The sequence below is a fragment of the Apteryx rowi genome, unplaced genomic scaffold, assembly GCF_003343035.1.
Source record: "Apteryx rowi isolate R43461 unplaced genomic scaffold, aptRow1 scaffold_406, whole genome shotgun sequence".
NCBI lineage: Eukaryota > Metazoa > Chordata > Aves > Apterygiformes > Apterygidae > Apteryx > Apteryx rowi.
This window is the reverse complement of record NW_020450588.1, coordinates 715848-737231: the sequence shown is the minus strand read 5'-3', so window position 1 is coordinate 737231 and position 21384 is coordinate 715848. Positions and strand designations below refer to the sequence as shown.

The window sequence follows — 21384 nt, the reverse complement described above, 5'->3', positions numbered from 1 at the left end:
CACAGGTTTAAACCTCTCAGGCAAGAAGTGATTGAATCCAAGTTTCCTGCATCTTGGACAAGTGCTTCAACAGTTAAGTAAGAGGATCGAGAAGACACCAAAACTGCTCCCTACTAAAAAAAGTATGATCAGTGACTACGAAAAAGGGTTTCAACTGCTTTCTAGAAAAGACTCTGGGTTGCACTTCTTCAGTCAATAACCTCCACTTCTGCTGAGCAAAGCACTGATTTCAGGCTTTCCCATCAGCTRGCACAAGTGGCTCTCTGGATTCAGTGTGCTGATCGCTGCAGTTCCATTCACAGGAGTCAAACTCACCCCACGCATTAAACAGGGAACGTAGACATGCAGCACCAGGCTCAAGATTCCTCCCAGAAACTGTATGTTAAAATACTCGGCACTCTACATCCGTTTTGGTATCTGAGCCTCTACTACAGACCCAACCCAAAAGACCAAGCAGCATTTTGAAGTGACAGAAACAGGTCACAGTAGACATGGATGTACAGCTCCAGTATGGAGAGAACTATGACAGCCTGAACCATCTAATACCGAATCTCTGGAATTAGCTTAGCAGTTATACCAAATAGAAAGACTTTACCCTCAGATAGTTTTGAGGAATAATCACATGGTTMCCATCATTCAAGGATTAACCACCCAAGAGCGGTCTTTCTCCCTGCTTTAGKTTTGATCTATAAGCACACATGCCATAGGGTCAGACTGTAGATTCAAAAACCTGCTGCTTTTTGCCTGATGAGAACTCAGCTGTATCATCAGCCACTGAGGAGCAACCATCAGCTTCCATATGACTGCTTACCAAAGGCATGGATTCTCTCTGAAGACTTGAGATAGACTGTCCAGATGCTTCATCAGTGAAACCTATGTTTCCATCCAGCACAAGGAGCAAAGAATCTGCTCCCAGCAGGGCACCAGAAGCAAGAGATTCCACACAGTTCTTCCGGCTGGTCTGGGCAGGTGGTTCACCAGTCTCGGAGGTCGCAGCACCCATTTCAGCAGGCAAAGGCTGAATTTTCCACTTCTGGGGTTCCCCTTGATGATGCTGGATAGTCCTGTCAGGCTTGTGAGGCGTTTTCTCTGTTTGTTCCTCATGTTTGTGCTGCGCCTCCCGAGTTGTCCTGGAAGGCAGGTTTGAAAGCACAACTGTTTGACAGTTTGACACATAGCAGCTGAACTTCAGCAAGAACTTGCACAGAGACAACAATTAACATACAGTTTACTGATAGCCCTGGCAATCCAAACCAGCTCTCTCTTGTATTCCCAGGACTCCCAGATGTATATCYAGTTCCCAGGGAACTCTCATTCACTGTCCTACTACCGTGGATATCAAAAATTACAATCTGTTGCACATCCGATTACGGCAAGGGAAAAGAGCACAGCCACCTGGGCCAAATCCAATCCCTTCACCAAAACCAGTGCATAGTGCTTCTCTATCTAGAACAGCAGTGGCCAAAGGCTAGCTGGCTTCGCAGAATGCAAAACGACCGAGGCTAAACGCTAGGGCACTACATAAGCCACAAAAGGAGATTCCAGAACAGCCCTTTGTGCTCTCCCATACACACTGTGTGCTGGGGATGGATGCTCTACACAAAGCACGTGGCATTAGAAACCCACACATGCACCTGCCTTCCGTTCTCTTTCATAAGAAGGAGGCAGCATTCTTGGGTCACRCAACACTCACCTGTACTGTACAGCCCTGGTCTCAGGCTCTTCACTTTGGACCTGCTGAGCAACAATCTCAGGTTCATCCTGGCAGACTTGAGTAGAGAGCCGCAGTTTTGCTCTAGCCTCTGCTAGATCCTTCTGCAATTGCTGGTTCTCAGATTTTAATTTATTTAGTTCAGCAGCATAGCCTTCTCTGAGAGCTCTTAGGGTGACATCTTTTCCCTAAGAGAGAGCAAAGGGCTAAAGTCAAAACTTCTGTTTTGCAAGACACCGTAGGGAAATCCAGAGCAGAAGTTGGTAAGTGATTCMTTAAAGCATATCCTGTATCAACTGGCAAAATTTTCAAGGCTTTTCTAAAAACAAATCAATTCTATATGTCTTATTGTGTCTACATCCAGACAGGCTGTGCTAATTTGCCTAGGAAGTCCCCCTTCTCATTAGGTGCTTTTAAAAACAGTCAGAAAAATATAGACCAAGAATAACTCAGATGCACCTGTCTCTGGCCCTGGGATAATGACCTCAAGTTCTCTTCCAGCCTTATATTCTAGGATTTTCCTCATATCACTAGGGGAAGCCTCACAGCCAAAGCTGGGAATACTCAGGTGGCACCCAAATAAAACATCYGAGTCTGAACAACTCTCCAGATACATGTGTTCATTGGAGTGTACCAAAGTAGCAGGTTCCACCAGAGACTTCCCATGGGTGCAGAGAAACACTTGCTCCTGTTGATGAGAAGCTTAGCTGTTGATGRGAAGTAACCATCCTCAGTGAGAAGCTGACTTTCATCTCATCTAGCAGCAAAGCTGCTTGCAAGAACACTTCCAGGTCCCCTCAGTCAAATTAGAAAAGGCCTGGAGTAGTAACTACCGAAGGCTGCACATTCATCTCCCCAACTGGGGTGATCCATAACCYTTTAGAAATATTCTGCCTTAGCAAACAATACTGAGCCAGGAAATAAAGGCTCCTCTACATTCAGGGTAAAGAACTGTTCCTCAGTACTGTTTTTTGGGACAAACTTTCCCTAGAATTACCCACATGAACAATATATGCCACTGCCCAAATACTGTTTCTATGTCTCATCCTGTCCCCCTTCCTGAACCAACAGGTTATAGCACGTAAAAATCTAGTGCTGTTGAAATTATGAAACTAACTGGGCTGATGAGGAGAACGGTTTCAGAAGCACTTACGTAAGTAGCTCTATTGGCAGACCCGAGAGGAGCATTAACGTTTTGTTAATACCGCAAAGGCAGAGGGAACAGAGATGGGAGACTATACAGGGAGACAAACGGTTGGTTACCACTTCTAGCGACACAGCTGTATCAAAGCGTGTTTATTCACAGCCGGTTGCCCTACACTAAGTAGCCTTTACAAGGGGCGGTGTGACCACACGCAAACAATCGCGCTTCTCTGCTGCGGCAAACCCCTTCGTGCTGTTGCCTAGCTTCCGAGCCGAAGCAGCTCTCAGAAGACAAAGCGCACACAATCTCACCCATATGATGCCCATGCAAAAAATAAATCTGTAACTCTGAATTGCCATTTCCAACCCTCTCCAGAATTTGACGAGTTATTTTAAACATTATGCAACTTAACAAGTCTGCCTCAAACAACTTTCACTGGTAGAAAAACGATTTTTTTTTTCTTTTTGGAAACTCGGAACAACTTGCTTCTCTTCTCCCCATCTCTCCTCCTTACCAGGCCAGGTGGATACCATTTCCATTGTTTCTACTCCTGTGACTTTCCCACTTTTTTTTTTTTTTTTTGCACATTCTGTTATAATCAGATGCTTAATTCATTCTCATCACAGCTGTATTTAAGGATTTTTCTAATGTGCATTTCAAGAACCTAGCCAGTGTCTGTAGCAGGAGTTCTCCTTCTCACATCCTACCCAAGGTAGGCTCACAGGGGCCATGGGGCCGTGTCGGGGGAGGGGGGGGGGAAAACTGTTTTTTTGTTTCGTTTTTAAACAAGTTTCTTGGTTTGCGCTTCACTATCAAGCTTTTGGTAAGACAGGCGGGTAGAAGGCCACCCRGCACTTCAAGCAGAAGGTAATGATCTTTAGGTCACTTCAATCTCAAGGGAGCCCTCCAGAAAGTTTTGCTTTTTCTCCAGCTCACTGGCCACAAACTTCCACAGAGCAGCTTCCCGGGAACTTGGCACATTTCACCACCACTCCAAACTAATATTAAAGAGCCAAGTGTTTCCCTTCCCACAGTTCTGCCAGGATAAAAGCTCCAACAGTATATTCCCACTGGGTTTCCAGCTGCCTGAATCCAGCCCTTGACCCACTGTGAGGCATCTAGACTGGTCATCTGCAATCTGACCGTTGCAAACTGGTCATTTCTTACCTCCTGCAGGCACTGAAACAAACCACCTTCAAGGCATCGTCCCTGCACAGACCACCACTCTTCCATGCAGGTCTCCCTGCTCCCCTCCGGGCGAGATGCTCGAAAACCTGGCCTTAAGAGTGCTGTGACCAGCCAGCCCCACCAGAGAGCTCCTTCCCGGCACATCGCCCCCAGGGTTCCAGCCCGCAGGCTGTGCACAGGGGACAGCTCTGCTGAACGCCCCCTCACCAGGTGTGGAACATGCTTCCACCCCAGGAACTGCAAGGGCCAGAGCTGGAACTGCTCTGGACTAGGTCAAAAGGACATCAGGGATTAGAATCAGATTCTTAAGGCAAACTGGCATAAAATGGAAGAGTACCACAATGTGCTGAAAATCGTGGGTCCGACCCCATGGAGAGGGAACAGTGAGATTAGAGCTCTGTTTCTGCATTTCTCCTGAATACTTTGGGACTAAGCAGGATGCGCAGTATTTCTCAGCCTTATTTCCTTACAAATTGGCCCTTTTACCTGGCGTTTATGTTCACTGAACTCTACCAAGCATTGAGAGGCCTGGACAAAGGCTATTATTGCTCCCAGGTAGGGGACCCACGAGGCTAGCTCCTTCCCATCTTTGTTCCCTAATGCATACCTCCACCATACCAAACTCCATTTTCTCCAGCATCTCTGAGAGATGACGGTTTTCCAGCCTCAGGGTTTCCAGCTGAACCAGAATTACCTGAAGAGACAGAGGCAAACAAAAGCTCAAAAAACAAAACAAAAAATCCCCAAACACCCACAAACACGGAAAGCATGCCCCGCCCACCTCTTACAACCATTTTCCACCCTCAGTTCAAGCGTAACTACATTTTACGAAGCAAGTTTTGGGCCGTTACTCCTGCAAGACTAGAGGAAAGACCATACAAGTAACTGTGCAGAGTCATTTGCTTCAGTTTTCAAAGATGCCATCATTCTAGCCTAGTTAACATGAGCTGTGTCAAAGAAATCTGCAAGACTGCCAAACAGTTACAGGTTTGAAAAGAAGAAGAGGCGAGACAGACGTAACGAACACCATAAATAGGAAGATTTCACTAGGAGGGTCTCTAAAGTCTTCCTTCTAAGACTGAAGACAGAAGGAAGCTATTAACATAGCTAAAAAGCCTGATGTATTGCAAGCCCTCAGACCTCTTAAAGAGGCAGCATAAGAGTCTTCTGCATTTTTTACCCTGTGCTCCACTGCTTTCCTCTCTGCTCTTTCAATCTCTGTTCTCAGCCGGTGTTCTAGGTCTGACGTGGAGCCACTTTTTGATGCAATTGTAATGTCCCGCTGGTGTAGCTCCTGTGTTAACTTGGAGATTTCCTTTTTCATCCCTTCCAGCTCACTATTGTGAGCCTGTTCAGCTCGAGAGAGCTGCTCTTTCAGCTGGAGGAAGATACGCACACAACACCAAAGAGATTTTAAAAGATATTTCACCAAGTAAGCAAAAGCGTTGGACATGGTCACGTGAAATCTAAGTACCGGAAAACAAAAAGCTCTATGTAACAATCCTCGTGTGCACGCTTGTCCTTCCTGATTGATAACCACCTCGTCCCATTCCTTTTCCACACCATAAACTGCCAACGGAGACAAGATGCAAGTTACATGCTGTGGAGAACTTGAGAAGACGCATAAYGGATCAAATCACAGTCCCTCTAGTTCATCATTCTATCAGATAACCAAGGCAAGATGTAAACACTGGGCAAGCACAGCAATACTTCCATTTTATGCCCTTGCAATTTGTTCCTCTGCCTTCCTGAGCCAGAGATGGTATCTTTAAATAGCCCTGATCAGACTTCTCTTCCATGAATTTGGCCAACCTTTTGAACCAATATTAACTCGTAGCATCCAAAGCCACCCAGGGCAAATTTCCAAAGGTTAGCTATGCAAAGGGTAAAAATACACCTCTGTTTTCATAACTTCATTTGACGGCAACTAGTCTCTGTATCACAAGAGAGAATAATCATTCCTTATTTACCTTCACGACATGCATGATTTTACTTTTAGTATATTCAATCTCAATTATCTCTTCTCCAGCTTGGTAAAGTCCTACTCTATCCAGCTATTCCCTGTATTAAAGCCACTCCATCCTTTTGGTCATCTTTTTCCATATCTTATCTTGTCTTACGTCCTTTCTGAGATGGAGGAACAGCCTTGAGCACAACATTCTGGCAGGCACACCACATGTTTATTCAGTGTCATAACAGAACAACATATAGAGAATATAATTCCTTTGCTAATATTCCATTCCGTTAGCCAGAAGCACCAACCATCCAAAAYCAGGATTTTGCTGAGAATTACAAACATTCTGAAAAATTGAACCAAGGGATCTCTGCCTAGCCATGTAAATATACTATATTTTTATATATATATAGTGATTTATCACCATGTCACCTCAGTGCTTCCCAAGTACATAAAATAGAAACAACCGTAACAAATCTCTTTCTTCCTCATTAGCCTGTAGAAGATTTATTTATTGTGTGGTTGTTTAAATGTGTAAACATGCACACATCTGGCAGAATCTGCATCTCTGTACATTAAGAATAYGGGATAGAAAGTTTCAAAGTGATATTTTCACATTTAATCCAAAAAGGTGTCTAGCCTAATCGGACTCCAGTGAAAGCTCTCACACTGCCTGATCTAGACCCTTACTAAAGCCGAGCTTTTTGGAGGACTGGCCTCCCTTAGGTGCACGCAGCAGTAGGGTGAAGTTCTCACAGCAGCTGAGGCTGCTCCATCTCTTTCACACCCTGGATATACACATCCAGATGTCCAGCTTGAAGCAAACTCACTCACACGATGGACTAGAACATGTTTGAACCCATCCCTTGAGTATGGTGGGACATACTACAGCAGAACCCATCTCCTTTTCTCTGTTTTTCATGCTGCTGGAACCCTGCATCAGGATTAAGGTCAGGATTCCAGGCCTGAATACCTTTGCTCATTCAGTCCCTCCAGCAGTAATTCAAGCATCTCCACACCACAAAGAAGCACTACACAATGTAGGGATAGGCCTAGAAGAGGCTCATGAAGTAAGCTTCACACCGATGCACAGAAACCCGCAAAACCATCCTCATCTCCTCCTTTGTCAGGTCTGCTCCTCACCCTTCAGCATACCACTGCTTCCACAACGCTCCCGGCCTCGGATCCCATTCGGAGCTTTGCTAACAGAGCGCACCGCAGTCTCTGCTGAGGCACACGACACACGTGCGAATGGCCGACTCCACAAGCGCCCAGGAACAAAGAGACATTACCTTTTTAATCTCTGCCTTTGAGTCACTATGGTGTTCTTCCACTGACTGCAGCTCTTTGATGTTCGCAGCCAGCTCTTCACTCAGCTGTACACACCTTGCATTTGAAGACACCAGGCTGGATGCCAAACATAAAACTAGAGATTAGAATTCTCCAAGGAGGAGAACATGGTCAGAAGAAACTTTGATCTTCCAAGCCGTCTCCAGTGTCCGTCATAACAGAAACTGGACTTTAACCTAGAAGTTCCTTACCAACCCTTTGAGTCTGTGTACCAAAATCATTTCAAAAAAAGATGATGAATCTGATCTAGTAGATATAGTGGTTTCTTGTTTCTTTACCATAATAAAAGTACCAACTTCCCTGGCAAATATTAGTCTGAACCACAAACTTGGAGAAGAAAACTTGTTTATAATTCTTATTCAAGAGGAAGGTCTAGATCTGGTCTTACAAGCTGACTAACACAGACTCCTTAACCTATTAAGAATGAAGGTGCTAAGCCTAAGCAAGCTAAAATAAAATAAAAACACCCACAGTATACAATGAAAAGCAGCCAACCAGTTAGCAAAACAGTCTCGCTATTAAACTTCAAAATGAATAGCATTGGATTTCTTTAGCCCTTTGATATTTTAAATAAGCTTACAGAAATCAGTGGGTCTGGTTAACTTGATGAATACAGTGTATTATATTATTATGCAAGTTTCAGTGAGCATCCTGAGGAACTAAACATTCAGCTACCTGTGCTCAAGATGAGTCACCTCCAACTGTAAGTGCTGTTCCTTCTTCTGGGCAACATCCAACTGCAGGAGTAGATGCTCCAGGCCCGGAGAAGACAGCTGTTTCTCCTGCAAGCGTTCTTCCAAGGCCCTATGCAGAGACATGGGCTTAAATCTCAACACAAAAACATCTTGCCCGGGTTCACTAATACGGGGAACATAACTGTTTTCTCATAATTCTCTGGAAATACAAGAAAACCAACACTAGGTGACACCTGTGCACATTCCGAATGCACAAACATGTCAGCTCAATGACAGCTCCCTGTTTGAATTCAGGCTGATTAAGGACTACAGTCTATTTCGATGCTGGCGTCTCTGAACCAGACAGTTTCACTGCCATTATCAGACACCCAGTAACTATTTGCAAGAAACGGCGTGGCCGCTAGGTAAGGTACGCCTACACCTTTTGACACGGTCATCGGAACTCTCTAGCATTTGCATGTTGCCCGTGCAGAACGGGAAGGCTGAGATGATTTTGCCACCTGTGTAATTACTTTACCAACGCCCTAATCTGACATCATTAAATTGGTGAGAATTTTCACTGACATCAGTATGTACAGAATCAAGTCCTGAAAGGCCTCCGGCACTTAACTGAAAATACCGGGGCAGCAGGGGAACCCACCCAAAAGGTCTGTGCTGCCTCCAGAAACCTAGTAGAGTAGAAAGCTGACTCCATCCGTATTCTTTACTGAGAATCAGCTGATTTCAAAAGCAATGCAATTTGACAAGTGCTGCAAGAAAGCAAAGCACTTGTACACTTTACAGTTTCTCACTATTCTATATATCAACCAATACAGATCCAGCTCTGTGAAAATGCCGCCACTGTCCTCAGAGAACCTGGAGCGTAAATGTGGATTCAACAGGGTAAGTACCAAAAAGGCACAGCTGCTACCTGATGAGGAGTTCTTTTGTGTGAAGAGTTTCAGTCAGCCTGGCCAGCTCCTTCTGTAACTGCTCCTGATGCAGCTTGGAGCTCTCAATGAAATCTTCTTGAGACTGCAAGGTGGCTCTAAGCTCCATCTTCTCATCCTGTAATACCTGCACAGGAGGGAGAAGGAATGACTGCTGCCAGATGGACCAAATCAGTTTATTATAATGAGATGAGAGGTTGATGACATTTTTAAGAAACCTTTGGAAACACTGCAGAGCACCACATAGGTACAAAGCCAGCTTTGAGGCCAATCTGGAACTTTACAAAGGCTCTAGAAAGAGACAGGAGCTCTGGGATGACAACCCTTCCTGCTGCTTCTCACAGACCCTGCTTTGTGTTCAGTTCCCTGACAATTCCTCCACTGACCTCTGACATTTTCTTGGATTGCCTTAATTCTTCTTGAACTCTTTGCTGATCTTCCAGAATCATCCGATTGTTTTCGGTTAGATCGTCCACTCTCATGTTAAGTCTCTCCACCTCCAACTCATTGGCACAGATAGCATCATTGGCCCTCTCCAGCTTGCTGGTTAAGTGCTGGATTTCCGATCGGCTAGCCAGCTCCACCGACTCCAGCATCTGCTTCCGACCGGCAAGCTGAGTCTGCTAACAGCAATTGGTTTGTATTAAAGCTAAACTACAGAAAGTACAGCGCATCAAAACTGCATGGATTTTACACCAATTTCTTTGTGCAGCAAATCACACTCTCAAAATAAGCAAAACTACCTTTCAGGGAACTAGGGGAAGCACTGTTCCAGGGTTACAAGATGAGCAAAACTTCCGAAAATGGATAGAATTAAAATAAATAAGTTTGAGGGGTCCCTCCAATTCCAAAAGGGGTTCAAACAGGATCTGGGAAAAGAGGTTCTCAAATAGCTCAAGTTGCCAAGTATGAACCAAGAACAAAGCTGGCTGGGTTTTTTTTTGCCCATTAACCCAAGACTAGACCTAGAGAGATGACAGCACGTAAGAAGGTTTGCAAGCACCATACACAAGCTCGAGATAACCCAACCATTAATTCCACACCAGGACAGAAAGCAGTTCCTGGTGCACAGTGGGGTGGGGGGGGAGGGAGGGAGGGCATCAAACAAATCAGAAACTGAACCGAGTGCAACAGTCAATTATGCTTTGCTTTATGCAGTAAATATCTGCTTCTAACAGCTTGCTAGAATGCTGGCTTTGAATGTTTTATCGCTTTAATAGAAGACAAAAAAAAGAGTAATAGTTATAAGGAACGTGTGACTAGCAAACAATACATGCTCTATTATTTACTGGCACAATACTTTATTTCGTAGCATTTCTTTCCTCACTCCTAACTGATGGAATTTAACAAGCCAGCTCTCATATAATTTTCTAAGAAAATTTACTTTGTATCTACCCTTTCTGTGTAGTACCTTATAATTTTTAAAGGCTGAAACAAAATATTTGAGTACTCCTTTGCTATCAATTTCTAAGAGTAGCAATTCCTGTCAGCTTCAGAATCAGCACTTGCTTATTTATTTCCTGGCATATAATGCCCCATAACAGAGAAAACTATGGGAACTGTGTGTTTGGAAGACTATGGTATAATTTTGATTACAGCCTTTTCATTATCGGAATAGTCAAGACAGAAAATGTAATCAAGAGGGGCAAGAATTTAAAGTATAGCTTTTTTCAGCCCAAGAAACCAGAGTGCCAGACTAGCCGAATATTCATTTCGGCGTTAAGAAAACATTAAGCTATCTTTTATTTGCTGCCACAGAGCATGCAGCGCAGCACAGAAAACCAGATTTCACCTGTTGACTTTAAAGGTTGCAGGTGTTACGTGGAGGTGTTACCGGACGAGAGCGCCACGCTTCCATAACCTGCACTGAAAGGCATGAGGGGAACGCGGCTGAACCAAGGGGAACAGGAAGGCGCTCCAGGGTCACGCATCTCAACTTGACCTCACGCCAAAAAAAAATAAGCGAGCACATAAAATAGAATAGACTTCTACAATTGAATAGAAACATGCAAGACAAATTTAGTTCTTTCATGCTTGGCTTTTCAAAGAAATTGAGGGCTCGGTCTGTTCGTGGTAACCATGCACCTAACTCGCCTACGCTGCTTAGGAAAAACCTCCCCAAATTTCTGTTCTTCTGCTCCACAGCCATCCCCCTGTGATCCAGGATCCCAGCCAGCACTCCAAGGACACATCTGTTCCCAGACAATTGAGCTATCAATGATACAAAGACAGCAGAGCAGCAAGACCTTCTGTTCAAAGACGCGCTCTGCATTTGTAGATTTACCAGTGTCAGCCCCTCACAAAGCCCCTGCCAGAGCCAGCTTCAATCCTGTCATCACAAACTTCCTCCTTGCAGGAGCTTCCACTCGAGAACAACTCAGGAGCCCATTAAGTGTAAAGCCCCCAGCAAGAGCTTCTTAGCAGCGTCTGCTGTGATTGTGTCAGCGCGGCTTCACAGCTGTGCTCTAGGTCAATTCATCCAGCCCTGCCGCAGCCCAGCTCACCGAGCGACCAGCTTTTCAGGAACAGCAGCTCCATTACGCTTTGCCTTTAAGGGGGGGGGGGTGCTAAGGGGGGGGGTGCTGAAAATTGCTGTTGCTTTGGTACTTTGTGGAGGCATCTGTTGTAGGGGAGAACTATTTTCCAACACCATCCTCTGAGCTGGACCTAGAAGCTATATTTAGCTACCGTCAGGTACGCAGCTTTGAACCAGGCGGCGTGACCTAACAGTCATTTTAAAGCGTCATATGCTGTGGTCTCCGACTCTTGCAGAAAGCTTCATCCTACTGTCTTCCGTACTAATATGACAGGTTAAAAGGGGGCAGCGGGGCGGGAGGGAAGAGCTGGGGGACACTTATCTAACCTCTGTCGATAGACTCCAGATCTTTTTTTCCCCATACGCGTACACAAATAAAGCTTATTGCGCCAGGACATTAGAAGTCATTTCAATGGCAACCTAAACTGGATTCAAGCCCGAGAGATTTCATTAGTCTCTCCCCCTTTGCCCCCCTCCCTCCTGCTGCCACAAGCACAACAAAAACTTTCAGCACATGTTAATTGTACCTGAATGAGCTCAGACTGCTCAGCCAAAGCCCTCCTCTGCGCTTCCAGCGATGCCACCTGCTGCTGGTAGAGCAAGCGCTGCTTCTCCCAGTCAAGTGATTTTTGACGAAACTCCTGCAAAGACAGCAGGGGTGGCCTGCAGCAGCACGTCCGCTCAGTTGACAAGATGGCCCCCTTCCAGTTCATACGCATGTTTGCTTTCTCCCTCCGCTCTATCCTCCTGCATCTTTCCCCACAGCGGGGAAACCATTAGCCAGTCATTTGATGTACCAACTCAGCGGTACAAAACCCCTCGCACACTGYGCTCGCTGTATTTTTCTCCCTCCTGAGTTAAAACCTCGGTGTCAATTATTGCTGTTTACAAATGTTAAGTGCTAACAGATTCATGGCTAGGCTTCATGAATTTGCTGTCAGAGGTTTAACAATTCAGCCTGGCTTTAGCTTCTAAAACAGGCTGCTATTGAAATTGCTAAGACGGCAAGCATGAAATATAGAATTTTAATGCTAATCTTTGATCCAGAAATTGGACACTACATCAGTCAGATGTGTTTGTTAGCCCCGACTAAAGGGTAGAGCTGAAGAAAATTGGGTGCAATTGAGCTCAGCATGGCAGGAAGATTAAAAGATGAGACAGAGTTGAAAAGAAGTTTGATATGTGGTTCCCTCCCCCTCAAAGCAGTGAGATGACAACCTCTTCACACCGGAATTCATTTTGTTCGCATAATTAATTATGCTTCCAGCACCTTCTTCCTTTTATTTAGTCTAAGATCAAGAACAGCAGCATGAGTTCTCCTGTGTACTTAAAGGCTGTTTTTTGCACTGGGGCCTGTATTACACAAGCAGTTGAGAAGAGCTAACCTGGAGCAGACAAAGATTTTTTGTTTTTAAACGAGGATTCACTGTCCACTCCCTGGTTGAGTACTCAGAGTCCTCACTGAGGCCCAGGCAGTCAATACCATGACCCCAATCAGCGTTTGCTTTCTAACTCTACGTACCTCCAGCTTCCTGGTCAGTCGGCTCATTTCAAACTGGTCCTCCTCTTCTCGCTTGGCACTTTGTTCTCTAGCTTCTTTCAGCTGTTTCTTCTGCAGCTTCTCATAGCTTCTCCTCAGCCTGGCCAACTGCAAGGAAGTCAGTGAATAAGACTACACTGCTCGAGTCCAGCTCTGCAAGAATTAAATAGCGTTTTGAAGGAAGGCACACAAAATGGCTCTGTGCAAACAATTCCCTCAATTCAAGGCCATGTGGTTTGCAAGTGAAGACTTCTATTTGTATAAACCTATCATATTCGATATGAACACAAAATAAGCCGAGTTGTACAAAGAAGGAGCAAGATGCCACTCGGTCACGACATCAGCAGCTACAGTTAAATCTCTGTCTTATCAGTACTAAGGCACGACTAAGAAATTGATAAGATGGAGGCTTAAGTGTAGCTGTTGATGTAGCTAAGTGTGGTACCGCTCTCTCTACAGGCAGCAGCAGGCAGTACGTGCGGTGCATTTACTAATCCAGAAGGGCACACCACACAGCAAGCGTGGAGGGAGAGTCTACACGGAGATAGCTTCTTTAAGACCAAAGAGCGCCCGTGAAGCTCAAGGAGCAACTGGAAGGCTTCCACTTAGCCGGAGAAGGATATTTGAGCATTGCTATTACACGTAGTATCAACACTATTTCATCTGTCATTTTCTGCATTTCACAGTGACTGGAGAATGCCAACAGAAAATATCACTTTTATGCCTMCTGCTAGAGTTCTGAATTCATAACAGCACCACAAATGAGGAAGAAGCCCTTGACTTTTAGATGACCCTCTGTGCAAACAGTCACTAGCAACTTGCACAGATTTTTCCATCTGAGGAGCTCCCCACAACTCAACTATTAAACAAGTTACATTTCCAAACAGCCACGTGAATTTGAGAAATCATCATTCCCGTTTTATTCAGGAAGAAAGCTAAGCCCGTGGATGAGGAGGATGACTGTGAAAGAAAAACATCTGAATCAAGACCTCATGATTCACAGCCCCATGCACTGGTCACAAAAGCTGACTTCTGTTCTTGAAAGGTCCTCCAGAGCCCTGAGTTAGCAAAGTGCTTAGGCATGTTCAATGGGAATGGATAGATGTACGGGCTTACAATTAATATATGAACATGTTTTCAACAAGTCAGGAAGACTGCAAGTACTGATTTATCCTTTTAACAAAGTCAGTGAGTTGGACACTGTACATGCAGTTTACTGGAAATGGTGGTAAACTGAAGCAGGGAGAACTTCCCCACAAACAGTACTAAGAACAGAATAGGAGACTGAGGAATATTGGAAATTAATGTCCTCTACATTAATCCTTTGCGGATAAAATACCAATGCATTGCAACTTTGGCCTCAACACACACTTTTTAATTAAAATAAATAATAATAAGTCAAATATTAAATAATAATTCTACTGTAGAAATTAGGCAGATCTGCCAATGCATCTCAGCTTTGCTTTACAGCTCGCCCGTTATTCCAGTGGGAACACCTAATGAATGAAGACAGTTGATCATACTGAGTAGTAAGGTGTTTTAAACAAGGACAGATGCCTTCTGTCGTCAAAGCTGAAACTACAAAATTAGTTTAACTTATGTCTTACGGTGAGCAGGAACTAAGCCAAACCCTCCAGAGAAAGCAGGTCAATGCTCTACTAGCTGTTCATGCTGTTTAACTCCCTGCTCCTGACAAGCAAGCGGAGACAGGCAGAGTGAAGGCACAGGCAGGGAACACTGTTACACCACCTGCAGGACATCCGCACGTGCACCACCTTGCAGTAAATAAGAAATTCTTTACGAGACAAAAGCACTAAAATTATTTTTAAAAAGTAAGTATACTTAGTTTCTACTGAGTGCATTAAGACTAATATGGCTTCAGAAAACAAAACCCTCACCAAAAAAAAAAAAAAAAAGAGAATAAATGGAGGCAAAAAGCGATGAGACTGCATACCAATCTCATTTCATGTTTTCTTCACACGACAACGGCCAGTTACACCATCGCTCCTTTTTAATTCCATGAAACGCTGAGGGAACAAACTGCTACTTCCTGTACCCATGACAACTTCAGCACAAGCACCGTGGTGAATACGGTGGGAGAATAYAGGAAATTTTTGCAGTAAATTTGTGCAGATGAAAATTACAACAATACATTTACTACATCCTTCCACTCCAGCAGCCAAGGTCCTCCAACGCAAGAGAAACAGGGCTACTGAAGCATAAAAACATTACTTTGTCTACACTCAACGCTCTCTTTTGTAAGAGCATAAAGATTAAAAGAATGGAAAGGTTGAAAACCACAGCAGTGACGCAAAGTACTTCACCTGTCAGATCACTTATCAACTGGGAACTAAAGACCAATCTTATTTTTCTGAAACTCACCTCTTCTTGAAATTTCTTCAGCTGCTGTTCATATTCTCTAACCATGTCCTGTTTGGCTTTTTCTGTGTCTTCTAACTGCTGACGCAACATGCCAACCTAAATAAAGCATTAAAAGGCAAAGGAATAAACAGCAGAAGCAGACTTAAACTACACTGTCAGTAGGTACTGGAATAAGTTTTCACTCCATGGACACACATGCACATTATAGCAACAGTGGTAAGTGACTGTTAAAAGATCCTAAATTTTTTTTAAAAAATGCATGTTGCAATGGGGCCACTCACCATGAACCWGGTTAACCATGCACCTAAATCTTTGTTGGGCTGGGGTCAGAACTGTTTCTGTTCTGGACTCTTGCTTTGAGCCATCGAGATTCTGGCTTTCATTTTGGTCCTGGGTCAAAAGGCTATTTTTCTGTGGCATTTTCATCACATTGTTCATAGATGCACGTTAGATTTCAAAGTATCTACCACCAGAAAAGAGAGCCACGTCATCATCTTACAACTCTCAGGTGAAGCAGAGAGTTCTAAATAATGCAGGGAGATGAGAGGGACGACGTGGGGCTTTAAAGCTCATGGCGAGGACTTCGCTTATATTGATTCAAATGCTCCTTTGACTCATTTTCACTTCTTCCCATCCTTCTCCTATCCACAGGAGAGCCACCTTTCTAACTGTGGGTCCAAAAGATAGCAATCCAATAAATACATAATACACGCCAGTCTTAAAAGAAATAATCACAAAAAAATCCTATGAATAAACCAAAAGCATGAATATGCTCCAGCAGTGATTTTTAACTATACTTTACAGGGTTTTTTTGACATAAATGTTTGTTTCTGATGGCAAGAAATATTTCAAAAGCGTCTAGAGAAAACACAACTGATAAGAACAATGATAACCTACCTAATAAAAATCACAGCCCTTCTGAACAAAAATCCCGTGGCCTCACTCCAGATATAGTAGCCTTTTATTTTTTTTAGGACTACAAATTCTGCACCACAGGGCACACAAAACAATCCTTTGAAGACCTCCCAGTTTACACCAGTACATTTTTTTTTCTACCTATGATTACAGGTAACTGGGCTGTTGACTACTGTTGTATCCAGATTCAGAGTCTCTGGGTTCTCTGTAGAAACTCTGACAATTCACACTGTGAACTTCAGTCAGGCCTTAGGGAACTGACCACGTCACTCTGAATTATGAATTGGGTTCCTTGGTCAAACAGGCTCCTTCGTTTTTGTAAATTCTAGCGCTCATCTCCAATTATGAGACAGGTTCCTGTTGCCCATAACACAGCTATTTGCAAAATTTAACCTCGTGCTTTGGCTTGGCATTTAAACCACAATAATCAGTCAGTTCTGATGAAACAACAACCGATACACAGCATGCTTCTGTGCAAAGTCAACAACAGTCTTTACACTGAATTGTAACAGGTAAAACACGAGGGACCATGCTGACCAGGAAACAGTGAACTCGAGGCGGTACCTCCTTGTATTTTTCTTCCAAAGCAGCCCTGGCAGAGGAAAGCTCCTGCTCTCGAACATCTAAGCAAGCCTCCAAGGCCTGCGTCTGTCCTTCCCACTCCGATTTCTTGTGAGCCACCATAATGTCAATCTGCTTCATCAGCTCCTGCAGCTCGGCCTCGCACGAAGTCAAGAACCCGCTGCTGGAAGGGAAAGAACTTGCTGAAGTCCCAAAGCAGGCACCACCCAGCACAGGCCCAGCACTCCCGTACCACCACGGTCAGCAGAACAAACTGACTCGTGCTAAGGGACCAACTGGGCATACATAGGACTTTGCACACTAAGCAAATCAGCTTGGGAAGAAATACATACAATTTTTACGCATTCATCCAGTCCTCTAATGCAATACCTCACAAGTGGTACGTTCGTATCACTGAGCCGAGACCTAACTTCAGCAATGACCATTGAGGAACACTTTTTAAATCCTAGCCAGAATAAATGAGCTACACTTTTAAATATAGACATGTTTTTCCTTTTAATCATAGAAGGATAACAAGCACCCACATGTACTTATCCCTTTGTCTTGGTACTATGCATTATCTAAGTAAAAGAGAACAGGTTTTATCCATATTTTCTATTCTTCTTAATTGCTCTCCAAGCAGAGACATTTTATACCAAGTTTCAGTCACCAGAGGAATCTTACAGCCAAGCTATCAGCTCCTGAAAATAGAAATTTATCACAAATGCAAACAAAATCCTAAGTGGAGGGGGTTGGATGACAACATGATAATGAAGAATAAAACATTCACAATCCATTGGGGACAGCATGCTCCCTAGTGACTGCGGAATTTCTAATTTGGTGCAGTAATTATTGAAGCCAATTCAGCTAACTCCTCTAAAACTTCACAAGCTGCTAAGCCAGGGACAATATGAAGGCTTGCAAGATACAGCCCTAGAGGGCAGTGAACTCTATGATGATCTTTACCCCTTTAATTTGCCTGTCAAATGGGAAGCACTCGGAAGAAATGGAAATCAATAGGTTAAGGGATCGAAATGTCTCTGTTCTCCCAGAGCATATGCGCGCTTCACAACTTGACAGTTGTTTTAATAGGGAAAGAAATAGTTCTTAAAGGAGACCAAATCATTTAAATTTGAAGTTCACCCTGTCCTGCAAGTTAACCAGAAATCAGCAGCTATTATGCAGAACAAGAACATTTCCTTCTCAGCAACTGCTAATATAAAGCTCAGTCTGAGCTTGATTTCTGCAACCAGTTATTTGTAGAAGAAATATATGGTATTGCTAAATTTGGGTCAAATTCTCAAAGACAGCTATGAAAACAGCATCAACGACTTTTGCTTCACACTTGTTGAACAAATAAAACAATGTTTTTCTCCCCCATTATTGGCATTACAGTCTCTCTGGGATCCAAAAGCCTAGATACTTTCGCCCCGACAGAGCATGAAGAACTCTTCAGAGATGAACGGTGCTCTACAGTGCCAGCATGCTCAAGAAATAATCAGATGTTTCCAGTAGAAACAGGTAGCAAAGGCATGTCTCATTAAGCTAATAGGGCTCTTAGAAAGATACTTATTCACTTTTAATTACTACTGCTCCTGGTGTTAGAAGGTAAGAAGGGTTTTAAAAACAAAAGGAGGTAAAGTTTTTAGGGAAGATGAAACATAGCATTAGTAGCAAGACCACAGTATGAGACAGCAAGGATTAACTGGGAAGCCAGCTCACCCAGTGGCTTTGCTTCTGTTTTAGTTGAAGGCCGCTGTACAGAGCAGGCACGAGCAGACAAACAGCAAAGGCCTTATTTGAGCAATGGCAGTTCTGCCTGACTGGTAATAGAGGATTTGGTTCTAAATAAAAGGGGAATTAGTCTGAATTAGTCTGACAGACCGGTGTATACTGTTACATACATACCTCCCCTGCCCATGTCTTTGCATTCCTTCCAGCAAAGCCTCCATTGCCAAATCCTGGTGGCGTTAGCAGCTAGGAAAGTAAACAAGAAACAGAGGTCACCTAAGGCAATATATCAGCAAGCATCCTTCTCCATCCGACCGCAAAACACACAGCAGAAGTCCACAGAAAAGAAGTTAAAAAATCACATAATATACTGCTGGTGCACAATTACAGGTGAGGAGAACAGTGGTCACCTTCATGAATTTACAAGCCAGACATCTGCCAAACAAAGGAAAATAGATTTTTCTACAAACACACACACACACGCACTCAAGCATTCAGCTCCATCAATTTGGGATGATATAACAGTGTTACCTAATGAACAGAATAACTCAAAGAGCAGTAAAGAGAACATGCGCCTTAGCAAACCGGTTAGCTCAACGCACTAGGATTGGCAGATCTCCAGCCTTTTGGGTATACTGAACTGCAGAGGAAGAGCCGGACTCAGGAACTTCCAGGCCCAAGAGCCATCTCTGACTGGGATATTTGTTGCTTCAGAGAAAAAAACCTAAGCACCTTGCAAGCAAGCAGCAGTGAAAAAAACTATCCATAAATTAGGTCTCTAATAGAGACCAGCTTAAATAGAGCACAAAGCTCATTACTGCTTTCAAGACACATTGTTGCTTAATATGGTTCTCTCAATATAGCACTGACTTTTTAAAAGATTCCTCTGGTGCCTTAAGCTACGAAAATAAGTTTCATGGGTTTACAGTAGCAGTACCTGACCGTTAAGTCATGAACGCATGTACATATGCACATACAGAAGTCTCACACACTTGTAAAGCAAGAAAGGTTTAAAGGCAAAAAAGGAGAATAAAAACTAAATAAAAGTTACACTGGAACTGTAATTTTATTTCAGTGGGTTGTCCATGAAAATGTGATGAAAATGTCCATGAAACAGTGACCCTTTTGGTTAACTCAGCCTGAGATCACAAAAATACACTTCATTTTGCTATTTGGAGGTGTTCATGCAATCTTCTGTTACCAAAGCACCCATGCACTCTCCCAGGTATTTAGAGATGGATCTTCACAACATCTTTCCTTAAAAATCTTTATGGTATTATCATGCAGTCAACAGAAGGGGCACCATGGGTCACAGAAAGTGAGATTTTCAGAAACACGCAGACTTGGCTTTGGTCTCTTAAGTCAGAGCTTCCATCCTGCTCCTAGCACATTTTAAAACCCCATGAAGAGATTAAAGCCTGTCTTTGGAGCTCAGATGCATTTTCTACCACACATATTCACAAAATAAATATTTCATGGAGACAAAAAAAAAAAGACCCTACACTGATAGAGTGTTTTGTCTCTCTTTAGCTCTGTCCGCGCTTGACAGAATTCAATCAGTATGCAGAGCCTCTTGGTTGTATTGCTGATGGCAGAGCCGCCGGTGAGAGCAGAGGAGCAGCTCCCCAGAGCTGCTGACAGCAGGCCAAGGGAGTTCTCCAGGTGGCCACAGCGGACATTAACCAGCAGCAGCTCTTCTATTTTATTCTAATCACACCCACACAGAATTAGTTTTCAATGGGTAGCAGAGAGATTTCATCGTTCATTACAGAAAACTTCTCCTAAAATTCAAAAAGAAAACATGGAGAGCAATCCAGGCCCCTTTTTCAGCCGCTCCTTTCATGAGGATCTGGAATAAGTTCAACGCTAAAAGCTTTAGTGCCATGAAAAGCCGGGCAGCATCCACTCCCGCTTCTGTTAGGCTCTAAGAAGAGCATCCAACACCTCAGCCTGCCTGTCTGGCATACCTAGCGGCTTATCCTGATTTGGGGAGAAGAACCTCAGAATTGGACACCTCTACTCAAGATGTGCAAACGACAGACGACTAATGAGTAAAGACAGTAAATACACAGCACGACAGTAAGGTTAATCTCTACCATTAATTCCAGCTGAAGCAATGAGAGCTGGCCTGTCACTTTTGAAATTGAAGAAGGAGGAAGTACTTGAATAAAGAGAAAAAGAAAACTTTTAAAAAAAAGTCATTATTGGCATCCCACCTCAAGAAGGAAGCAGAGCAACAGAATAGCCAAGGGCAGAAAACTGACAACACACAGAAGGCCTTGAAAATACAGCTCGTGAGAGAAGAATGGGATTATTTAGCATTTAGAAAGACCCTACGGTAGGATGCAATTTCCAAGTGCTTAAAAGGCTGCTGGACACAGGTTTGCAACGAAGAGAAAAGCAGGTGCGGCAAGAGGGATCAGACTTCAGGGAGAACTTCCCAGCAGTTCAGGACACGCACGTGCTGAACCAGCTCGCTGTCCGCTGCAGACTCCACCCGCGGCTGCTTCAGAGGCGAGAGAAAGAGCCCCGGGAGCCGCAGCGGCCTGGCCGCGAGCCGCGGGGCCGCCTCGGCTCCCGGGGGAAGCTCCGCGCTGCCGCCGCCCCGCCTGSTCCCGCCGCCCGGACGCTCAGCTCAGCTCTGACTACGCTCACCGCGCTCCCTCCCTCCCTCCCTCCAGCGCGGCTTGTGGCCGCTGCGGGCCGGAGGTGCCCTCACGGCGGGCCGCGGCCCCGGCCGCTGTGACC

General features: G+C 44.2%; 1 protein-coding gene across 8 annotated transcripts in view; it reads right to left on the bottom strand.

Annotated features, from left to right (window-relative positions):
- Positions 1-21384, bottom strand: part of CEP63 (centrosomal protein 63) — a 30847-nt gene that overhangs the window by 4218 nt on the left and 5245 nt on the right. The window contains exons 1-14 of one of the 8 annotated variants that reach the window (XM_026075521.1): positions 21098-21242; positions 18814-18882; positions 16909-17089; positions 15430-15525; positions 13030-13155; positions 12035-12148; positions 9358-9594; positions 8953-9098; positions 8023-8151; positions 7290-7404; positions 5224-5421; positions 4651-4737; positions 1694-1899; positions 812-1130 (exon numbers count right to left, since the gene is read on the bottom strand). In XM_026075521.1, coding sequence (XP_025931306.1) covers positions 812-1130; positions 1694-1899; positions 4651-4737; positions 5224-5421; positions 7290-7404; positions 8023-8151; positions 8953-9098; positions 9358-9594; positions 12035-12148; positions 13030-13155; positions 15430-15525; positions 16909-17089; positions 18814-18857 — 1998 coding nt within the window. In that variant the 5' untranslated portion in view covers positions 18858-18882; positions 21098-21242. Of the gene's footprint in view, positions 1-811; positions 1131-1693; positions 1900-4650; positions 4738-5223; positions 5422-7289; positions 7405-8022; positions 8152-8952; positions 9099-9357; positions 9595-12034; positions 12149-13029; positions 13156-15429; positions 15526-15710; positions 16011-16908; positions 17090-18813; positions 18883-20973; positions 21059-21097; positions 21243-21384 lie in introns of those variants that run through there. The other 7 variants (XM_026075526.1, XM_026075523.1, XM_026075520.1 and 4 more) reach the window with 7 other exon arrangements.